The 10,159-nt window shown below is 65.5% G+C and overlaps 3 protein-coding genes across 3 annotated transcripts; 2 read left to right on the top strand and 1 right to left on the bottom strand.

Annotated features, from left to right (window-relative positions):
* Window positions 1-5,240: 5,240 nt before the first annotated feature.
* Window positions 5,241-6,444, top strand: EMIHUDRAFT_251683 (hypothetical protein; the record flags this gene model as incomplete). Its single annotated transcript, XM_005791084.1, has 3 exons — window positions 5,241-5,919; window positions 5,990-6,246; window positions 6,340-6,444. 3 exons carry the CDS (start codon window positions 5,241-5,243, stop codon window positions 6,442-6,444), a joined length of 1,041 nt encoding a protein of 346 aa, XP_005791141.1.
* Window positions 6,445-8,638: 2,194 nt separating this feature from the next.
* Window positions 8,639-9,386, bottom strand: EMIHUDRAFT_77810 (hypothetical protein; the record flags this gene model as incomplete). The annotated part of the gene is made up of 4 exons (XM_005791085.1): window positions 8,639-8,677; window positions 8,778-8,943; window positions 8,996-9,141; window positions 9,258-9,386. 4 exons carry the CDS (start codon window positions 9,384-9,386, stop codon window positions 8,639-8,641), a joined length of 480 nt encoding a protein of 159 aa, XP_005791142.1.
* A 106-nt stretch (window positions 9,387-9,492) lies between these two features.
* EMIHUDRAFT_251686 (hypothetical protein) lies at window positions 9,493-9,991 on the top strand (the record flags this gene model as incomplete). Its single annotated transcript, XM_005791086.1, has 3 exons — window positions 9,493-9,574; window positions 9,607-9,948; window positions 9,975-9,991. The coding sequence occupies 3 exons, from the start codon at window positions 9,493-9,495 to the stop codon at window positions 9,989-9,991; spliced, it is 441 nt and encodes a 146-aa protein (XP_005791143.1).
* Between the last annotated feature and the right edge of the window lie 168 nt (window positions 9,992-10,159).

A 10,159-nucleotide genomic window follows, 5' to 3' on the forward strand; every position in this document is an offset into this window, starting at 1 on the left:
CCCCCCCCCCCCCCCCCTCCCCCGGGCCCATTCCCTGCCCGCTCTCCCGCCACACACTCCGTCAGAGCCCTCTCCCCTCTTGCACAACAGGAATTTTGACAATTAACCAATTGGTGCCGGGGAGAATCACAAAATGAATACTGATGGGCTTGCTCATCCCGGAGAGGTTCGACTCCCACAAATCCGAGACGGTGATGGGAGGCGTCGTACGGTGGTCTCAGGCCCAGTGTGAGGTAGTGCATCTGACTATCCCGGATCCTGCTGAACAAGCTCCTCTTGTAGCTCGATCGGTCACACCGCCATCGCCGTCGGGGAGAGGGGGGACGACACTGCTTCTGCATACTACAGTCTGCACCGAGAGTTCTGTGCAGGTTCTTCTAGCATCTATCTACTATCTTCCAACTCCAGTCAGGGCTGGTGGACTAACGTTAGCACACCTCAGGGGGAGCACTGACTACAGATCGTGCCAACACTTGGCGCAAAGGTCGGTGTTAGCACAGTCTAACGGCAGTCCCAAAACAAGTGTTAGCACGCCGTTAGAACGGTGTTGGCACACCCTCCGGGTAAAACCGGGTATACCTGCAAAAAACCAGGTATATACCCGAAAAATACCTGGGTCCGCGTCAATGCCGCGCGCGCCCTACTCCCAGGGCCCCTGCGCCAACTGCGGCTCGCACCGCCTGCTCAAGTACGCGCACCGCACCATGTGCGTTCGCTACCGGTGCCAAAAGGCAGCATCGGCGCTGCGCCAGGCGCGGCTGGCAGGTGGCGGTGCGGACGATGCGGTCGTGCCGACATTCTGCTTCAAGATTGAGGCAGTGCTCGGCATGCGCTTCTGCGAGCCCGAGCAACTCATCGCAAAGAAGCGGCGCAACAACCTACGCGTGGTCAAAATATTCTCAATATTCGAGAATATTCTCGAGAATATAGTCGGTCCGGGGAGAATATAAGCATCAGTAACCAGCCTCCGGCGGGGCCCCCCGCTACCATCCAAACCCGAGTACCGGTCTACTATCATAGATAGAGGCTCAAGTGTGACATAAGTCCACACAAATACGACATACACATACACAAAGCAACTCTCACGACACACGGGCACCGGGTGGAGCGGCGGCGGCGGCGGCAACGGCACGCGCGGGCGGACGGATTCGGACGGGGCGGAGCAGCGACCGCCTGGGCGGCCGCTGCTCTGTCTGCCAGAGCGCGCCGTCTGCGCAGCGCCGTCAGGTGCACAGGGAAGCGTGGCGGCGCGGGGACGCGCGGCGGCGGTGTGGCGAGCAGGCGAGCGGCCCGCGCGCGGCGAGGCGGACAGGTGATCGGCAGGCGGGTGATGGGCCGGAGAGTGACCGCGCCCAGCGATCGGAGGCGAGCCGATCGTCGCTCGGCCGCAGCTGACCTCGAAGGCGTGCGGAGCGCGACTGTCGGTGTCGGGGGGCGGCCGTCATGTGGCGAGGAGGGAGGACGAGAAGTGCGCGTCGTACGGGTCGCTCTTCATCGGGCAGTCGAGCGGACGGTGGCGTCGGTCAAAGAGGGCCGGTGAGGCCGGCGAGATTCGTTGCGAGATACGGTTCGCGCCCAAACAAGTTTGGACGCCCTGGGACGCGCCGCAAAATCAAGCCGATGGAAAGGGGGCTACTGGGGCGGCCAAATTCACACCTCGCGGGACTACTTATGTTTTCGTAAACGTAGTTGTGGCCCCCCGCTACGTCGCACGAGTGCAACCGGGTAGCGGGGGGCTAACCCCATCTCCCCCCCGCATGGATGCCCTCTAGGGCCCCCGCCTCCCCCCAGAGCCGAGAGGATCAGCATTTCTCGTCCGTTTTACAATTAGCGTTTTTTGGCCAGGGCCCCAGGCACACATGGCATGTATGGCGCCCGGTTTCCTGGTCAACCTTTAACGAGACTCGAGAGAGTCTCTCAGACTCGGGAGAGGGAAGTGGGAGATTGGGGGTGCTTGCCTTGGCGTTGATGAGTACTGCTCTTCTTCCGCTCCACCGGCCAAGAGGGCAGGGACCTCCCCGTCCTGCGCCAACTGCGCTCCCACATGAGCCGCGTCCTGGGCTGGCAAGTCCCCATCTTTGCTGTCACCAACGAGCCGCGCGGCCGGCTGCGGCATTGGGATCACTCGCGGCCGCTGAACCTGCGAGCTCCCCCCTATCACCTTCAGCTGGTTGAGACTTGAGTGACTCTCCCGACGGCGATGTGCGGTTGCGCAATGTGATATGATGGACAGCGGCGCATAGTTCGCGCCTCGCAGCGGTTTGGTTTTATTACGGGTGTGCGGTGGATGACCAATATGGTGGTGCGTGTGCCTCTCGCGTCGGTGTGTGTGCTCTCTCTCTCTCTCTCTCCACTCTGTGCACCGGCTCAATCCTCCGAGTCCTCACAGACGAGAGAGATCAGAGAACAGCGTACGGTACGCGCATCTCCACGTGGAGCCCATCCATGCCATCCTCGCTCGCGCTCTCGCCCGACGCTTCGGCGGCTGCCCGCCGCCGCCGCCGCCGCTTTGCCTTCCGCTCCCGCTTCGGCAGCAGCGTGTAGTTCGGGCCGGTCTCGGCCACACCCTTCAACACGTCGTCGGCGCTCACCAACTCGACGCCGCCCTCTTCGGGTGGCAGGGCGGTCCCCGCCGCCCTATCGGCCTCCTCCCGCTGCTCGCGCTCGTCGCGCTGCCGCTCCTGGTGCGCCTTTCGCCGCGCCACTCCCTCTCCCGTGTGCCGCGCACGCATGCGGGCCACTTCCAGTTTCCCGACCCTCGCGAACTGCGATTGCGTCCCTGTCCATCCTATATTCGACGTTGCCAGGAGCCTTCGCCAACTAAAAAACACAGCACCGATGCCGACTTAGTGTGGGGAGGGTCGGCGAGCACTCACTCACTAGGCGGCGCCGCAGGGCCGGGGCACTGGCCACGGCCTCGCCGACCACTAGAAGGCGGCCCACCCACCACGCGCACTATCTTAGTGCGCGGGGTGGCAGGAGGCACTCACCCACTAACTAGCCCGCTCGCCGGCAGCCCACTCACTACGCGCACTATCTTAGTGCGCGGGGTGGCAGGAGGCACTCACCCACTAGCCCGCTCGCCGGCGGCCCACTCACTACGCGCACTAACTTAGTGCGCGTGGTAGCCGAGCCCACCTCTCCGTCCGCCGGCGAAGGGCACTGCGAGCGGCCCGCTGGACCACTCCCCCCCGGCCGGCCGGAGGCACTCACTTCCGCACACTAAGTTAGTGCGCGTGGTAGCCGAGCCCGCCTCCGTCCGCCGGCGAAGGGCACTACGAGCGGCCCGCCGGACCACTCCCCTCGCGGCCGGCCGGAGGCACTCACTTCCGCACACTAAGTTAGTGCGCGTGTAGTGTCCCGGCCTCCGACCACGACTCCCGGGGGAGCACTTCACCACTTGATCCGCCACGGCGCACCACTAGCCCTCGTCCAGCTCACAGACTAACTTGCGCCGACTTAGTTCCCGCAGGGCCCGGGACCACTCACTCACTGCGGCATCAGTGCTCTTCACACGACCTGGCGAAGGCTCCTGACGTTGCTCATATGCGTTTTCGGGTTCCGATTCGTTTCCGATTCGTTTCCAGTTCCCCCTCCCTGACGAAATCTTTGCCCTCTCCTTTTTACATACATAGATAGTCCTGCGCGAGAATAACGTGCACAAGCTAAGAAAAATCCCGAACACCCTTCGGAGTCGCTATTCATCGCAAACCCTGTCCGCAGTCCACCTTTCGGGTACGTAAAGAGCCACATACTACTGCAGCGGAAAAGTTGCTTCTTTTCTCGCTTCGCTTTGAGAACGTGCGTCCCTCCGCCCGCGTCCGTCCGACGAGCAGACTCCGCCCGCTCGCGCTCACTCACCGTCGGTGCTGCACCTGCACGCATGTTCGGGTTCGTTAGCGACGCGTTTGATCATGCGAAGGGAGCGGTTGAGGATGCGGCGAGTCAAGCTGCTCAGGCGTGGGGCATGCCGTCCGAGTCTCCTTCCTCTGGGGTAAGACATCGCTTTTAAGCTGTGCCGCCTTGTCACTTGCTGCACAGGCCATGGAGGACGCGGCTAGCCATGCAGGCGATGCTGTCGGCGGGGTGGCAAGCGGCGTAGGCGCGCACTTGAAAGAACAACGCTTGCGCTCAGGTGGGGCCGTGATTTCCTAGTGACTCGCGGCCCCACTCCCGCAGGCAACTACAAGTTTGGCGACATCACGCGCAGCGTGGTGGGAGAAGACTACCAAGTATGGTAGAAGTACTGCCTCCACAACTACCCATACACCCCGGCCACTGTTCTGCTCCGCCTGCTCCCTCTTCGAACGCCCTACAAGGGACTGTCGCACGCCATTGCGCACCTCCACACGCAGCAATTCCTGCACCTCACGCCGCCGGTCCGCCTCCCCAGTTTGGCGACATCACTAAGAAAGCGCTCGGGGCGGGGCGGGAAAAGCTTGAGGATGCGGCCGACGCGGCGCTTTCAGACTGTGCGACAGGCCAGACACGCCAGAACAAGCGGATGAGACGGGCACGTGGAGGACTGTAGGCGAGCGAGGCTGTTCCGGAGGCGATGGCAGGGGACGACGATGGGGAGGAGGAACAGGCGGGCTGCTCGTTGCTCTTCAAAGAAGCAGCCGGACTCCACCGCCGCTCCCCCCCCCCCTTCTCAGACGCTGCGCGACTTTTTGGGGCTGGGACCGCTGAGTCGTGAGGAGAAGCAATGTGTCCGAGAACTTCTCGCCGAGGTGCCTCGTCAAATGTCGGAGAGGGAAGGGGAGAGCTGGGACCTGGAGTGGTCGAGCCCTGTAGGCGCGCAAGAAGCCGACGGACGGCAAAGCGCAGGCCAAGGGCGAGAGCTCTGAGGAGGCGAGCCTCTCCCACGCTAGACACCGAGCTCGCCCGCAGCGCGGGACAGAGGTGGAAGTAGGTGATGGGAGCGCCCCTAGCGAGGGGCCCCGGCGGTGCGCCGCAGGTGAGAAAGAAGTTGCTGGCGTGCAAGAAGCTGCACGACGACGGCCTCATCAGCGAGGCGGAGTGGGAGCGGCAGCGCCGGGACGTTTTGGGACTCGACAAGTGATCAGGGCGTTGGCGAATGCGCGTCGTCGGGGGCGCTAGCACAGCAAAGGCCAGCGGTGATCGTGTGGGTTGTGCTTGCGATTTGTTGGAGGGTAGTATTGGCGAGAAGAGGCCGTGTCCGCGAAAAGCAAAAAAATATTTTTCGGAGAGCGCCTGAGAGCCCGAATCAGAGAGCACAAATGCTGACACCGGCAACGGGCAACAAGCAGCCCCCCTCGCCTGCGGAAGCCACATTGTCAACGTGTGACGCGACTGTGACGCCGAACGATTTCCTCGCACGCGATGCGCCTGCGGCGGAAGCGATGCGGCATCTCTCGGCTCCGCGTGCCGTGAAGCAGGCTGGACTCAATGGCGTGATGGCGGAAATCGTCGTCGCTCGCTGCGTCTTCCGGCACCTCGACCTGTACTCGGCTGGCGCGCTCTGTGTTGCTTCCATGGAGTGCGGAAAAACCGCGAGCAGCTTGTGCCTGCAACCCGAATTCTGGGAAGGACGCGAGCAGGAGGGCTCTCGCCCAGTGAGCCCGATGGCCTTCTTCGCCGCGAGCGCCTTCATGCGCCTGCCTCCGCACGTGCTCACCACGGCGGCCTCCGGCCTCGAAGACATGCTGCTTCGCGAAGGCGCACGAGGCCGGAAGTGGTACCGCGGGCTTGTTGGCGACGCCAGTCTCGTTGCGATCGAGGCCTCTCTCGGACACATCCTCCGCCGAAACGTGTCCTGGCACAGCTCGCAAGCGCTGATTCAGGGCGCGTCGCCGTGGCGGGCTGAGGCGATCGCGCGCTTCTTCCTGGCGTTCTGGCCCGCGGACTCGCCCTACCCACGGACGGAGTTCGACTCGGAGGTCTTGGCTGAGGAGTTTGGTCCGGTTCTCGCGCGCCGCCGGCATTGTCGGGGATGTGAGCGACATTGGCGTTTTCCGCGTGATCAAAGCGGTGCTCGCCAGTGGCAGTGCCGGCGACGACGCTGCCCCGTGGGCGCCTGAGCCCAAAGCGGCATGGGTCGCCAGCCTGCTTCTCTTCCCGACCCCGCCTCGCGCCGTTGACCCGGCTCTCACCTTTTCGCTCGCGGACGTTCTGCCGCTCGGCGCGAGCCTCGGCCTCAAAGGCGACGACTCCGAGGCGCTGGAGAAGCTGGTGCGCGAGCTCGGCCAGAGCTGCGACGTCCCGCGCGCGGCAGACGCGCAGCAAGTGGAGGATGCGCCGGACGAGGAGGAGGAGGAGGAGGAGGAGGAGGAGGAAGAGCTTGTTGCCTTCACCAAAGCCGAGCTGCTGCTCCCCGAGGCGCCGTCGCCGCCCCTCTCGGAGCACGACGCGGACCTCGTCGAGCCGCCTCCGCCACTCGAGTTCACCTGCCTGCCGTACGCTGGTTCCAGCGTCGCGCTGTGAGCCTGTGCGAGGTGTGAGCGAGTGAGCTGTGAAGGGCCGTAGGGCCCCCGGGGTCTATCCAATGAAGAAAGAAAAATAATGCCGACAAGCGAGCCTGAAGAAAGAAAGCCTCGGCGCCTGGGGTCGTCTGGCCTCGCGACGCCAAGCGCCCCCGGGGGACTCTCTTGCGAAAGTCGGCTGCCCACGCTGCGCGTCCTATCTCTGACCTAGAAACACAGAAAAATATAAGAAGGGCTGGCGTACGAGTCGTAGTAGGTAGGTAGGTAGAAAGGTGAAGAACAGCCAGGCTCGGACAGTCGTAGCAGATGCTGCCAGAGACCTCGAGAGTGGCGCGAAATACGCCTGGTCGGCGCTCTGGTCGGCGCACGAAGTGCCAGCCGTACCCTCGCCGGCTGCAGTGACTGACATCAATGACCGAATGCCTGAGTCCGGCCGCAGAGGCGCCGACCCGCTTCACCGAGGCGTCGGCCGAGGCGGACCTCGCCTGGTTTAGGTCTCAGTGTGCGGCCGACGAGGCAGCTTACAACGCCCGCCTCACGCTGCAGCCAGCGCTGCGCCTCTCGGTCACGGGAGAGCAGACTCGTGCCGGTCACGCCGACGTGGGCAGCTTTGCTCGCCGCCTCGAGTGCCTGCGACCAGAGGGTGGCAGCTTCGTGGGCCGGCACGAGCCGCTGGCTCAGCGGCTGATCTCCGGCCGCGCTTGCCCTCACGCACTGTGCGACCCGTCCAACTGCGGCCTCCACCTACGCGACGCGGTCGTGCTGCCCGAGGAGGCGCGGCGGCTAACCGCGCACGGCCAGGAGGTGATCGAAGCGGAGGACGGCGCCTCGGCGCACCGGCCGCAGGGCGACCTGCTCTACATGCGCTCGCGCCGAGTCGACTTTCTCGAGATGGCGACGCGAGGCTCGCAGGCCGGCCACCTCCTCACGCTCCGCGTCACGGAGCGCCTCCGCCGCATCGTCGCCGCCATCTTTGGGCTGCCTCGCTCGCACCTCGTCCTCGCCGAGCACTTTCTGACGCTGCGCCAGCCCGGCCCCTCCCTCGAGGCGAGGATGCACTGCGACGAGGCGACACTTGCTAAGCAGGAGACCCCGTCCGCTCGGCCCCGGGGATGGGCTGGGTGTGCGGGTGTAGGCGGTCTTCCCGCACGGCGAGGGCGAGAAGAGCCGCTGGCAGCGCACCGCGGACGGCCGCCTCGGGCGGGGGAGGTGGTGAGCCACGAGCTTGGATCTAGGCGCTTCCACTTCTCCTCGGTGCTCTGGCTGAGCGGCGCGGGGGCGAGGGCCCCCACGCCGCGGCACGCCTCGTAGGGCGCGAAAACGACGGGTGCCTCTCTCGCAGTAGGCGGACTTTGACGGCGGCTCCCTCTCCTTCTTCCACAACTCGACGCGCCCGTGGCTCGAGGTGGAGCCGGCCGTCGGGCGCGCCGCCTTCTTCAGCAGCGGGTGGGAGAACACGCACGGCATCCGCAGGCTCGAGCGAGGCAGGCGCTGGGCCCTCACCGCTATGTTCATGGAGAGCGGGAGCCGGCCGACTCAGCGGCGAGGAGAGCGCGCGAGCGACGACCGCATATTTGCCATCTGTAGGCGCAGGACCCGGGCGTGGAGCCGCTGCAGCCGGGTGCGGGGTTCGCGGCGGCGTGCGTCCGGCCTCGCTCCAGAGCTTCGTACGCGACGTGCCGCCAGCAGTGGGCGACGGCGATGCAGGCTTGAGGACGGGCGAAAGCCGGGCCTTTCGGCGCGGCCGGATGGAGCCACCCAGATTGTCTGGTGACTATAGACTAAAACACGCAGTGTCGGAGCGGCGGGTGTGTGGCGCTGTGTGAGTGTGTGGGCAGCGCGAGCGACGAGGTGTGCCGCGCAAGCCGAGCGGCATGTCGGTGCCGTGATGCCCATTGCCGAGGGGGCGAGGCCCGAGCGCAGCGGCGTGTCTCTAGACTCTCTCTACACACTCTCTCTAGACTCTACTCTATCGGTATCGCGATCTCTGAGCTTTGTATCATCTTTTACATCAGCTAGCATCTAAAATTACACAAAGGCCGCCCCGCCCAGCTTGTGCACCTCTGGCACAATCGCACAATACGACACAGACCGGACCGCCGAAAAGCGCGGGGTTTTTTTGAGCCCGGGTACGGGTCTTTTTGTATTTTGGACCCCGATACATACAAACGTGCCCCGCCTCCACCGCGAACCGCCTAATACCTGTACTTGGTCGAGTAGTCTTTCGGCGACACCTGAGGCGCAGTGGCGGCGGCGTCGGCGGGCCGTGGAGGGTTCGGAGAGGCGGGGGAGGGAGGGGCGGGGAAGGAAAGAGGAGGCTCGAGGGAGGCGCACCACGAGGCCGCGCCCCTTCCGCGCTCCGCGGTAGACCGTCTCGATGATGTCGATCACCTCCTGCTTGTCGTGGATCGCCCAGTTGATTTTGTTGTTGTTGCCCGTCCCCAAGTCAATCATGATGTGCTGCGCGGCGGCGGGCGGCGCGGCGGTGAGGAGAGGGCGGCTCCCGCGGGCGGCGTTGTCGCGGGCGGCGCCGTCGCGGGCGGCGGCGCGACGCCGGGCGCGCCTTGTTTCTGTAGAAGAACATGACGGTGCACGGGTCGTACAGCTCGTACATCGTGTTGAAGTCGGGCACCTCTGTCGTGTCGACGAGGTAGACGACGCAGTAGTTCTTGACGAGCTCCGCAATCGAGTACAGCACCTGCGGGTGAGGCCGGTACGGGGTGGGCGGCGCAGCGGTGGAAGCGGTGGCAGCGCGGGCGCGGGCGGCTGGGTCAGCAGCGGCGGCGTGGCGGATCGCGATCATCGACGGCGGACCTCGTCCATCTGCATGCAGACGGGGTCGTAGTCGTGCCCGAACCTGATGCAGACGACGCGCGCCTCCTCCGATAGAATGGCCTGGTCGACCGCCCACCCCGTCGTCAGGTGGGGGAGGAGGTAGGACATGTAGGTGGGGAGAGCCTAGCCGCGCCGGCGAGCGAGCTGTGGAGAGAAAACAAAGGCGGGGTTTTCTTTCTCCCTGGTTGAGCTGGCTCAGGGTGGCGACTGGAGCATGCTCGTCGCGAACGAGGCCTCCCTCTTGGACTGGCTCGCCGCCGCGCTCGATCCCATGCGCGCGCCTCCTCCCTATTGCGGTGCCCACCGCTCGCCCGTCCCATCGCGACAGCTCACCCCCCGCGCGCTCGCGGCAGTTGCGGCGACGCCGATCCGGCGGTGCTGGCCGAGTACGTGCGGGAGCTGCTGCGCAAGGAGGACAAGAGCGACGCCGAGCTGCGCGAGTACTGCCGCGACAGCCTCACCGACTTCCTCTCTGGCGAGACGGACGCGTTTGTCGAGAGCCTCTTTGACGCAATCGCGAGCGGCGAGTACGAGCGTGCGGTGGGCACGCCGACGCAGCGCCCTGCCGGGCGGGGGAGCTCGTGCGAGAGCTGGCGGCTGAGCGAGGGTGACGCGTCCCAGCCCGACGCGGGCGAGGAGCCGCCTGCCGAGCACGACGCGGAGGAGGCGGGTGCGGGTGCGCGAGCGGCGAGCAAGCAAGACTCGGAGAGTGACGAGGAGGAGGAGGAGCAGGAGCGCGACTACAAGCGGCAGCGAAAGGCATCGGCGGACGAGGCCGAGCCGCCGGCCTCCGCCGGCGACGGCTCGCTGCAGCGCGGAGGGCCGCACGCCTCCCGCCTTCCCGCGGCGCAGCACCGGCAGGGCGGGAGGCTTCCGCCGGG

The sequence above is a fragment of the Emiliania huxleyi genome, assembly GCF_000372725.1.
Source record: "Emiliania huxleyi CCMP1516 unplaced genomic scaffold EMIHUscaffold_1153, whole genome shotgun sequence".
NCBI lineage: Eukaryota > Haptophyta > Isochrysidales > Noelaerhabdaceae > Emiliania > Emiliania huxleyi.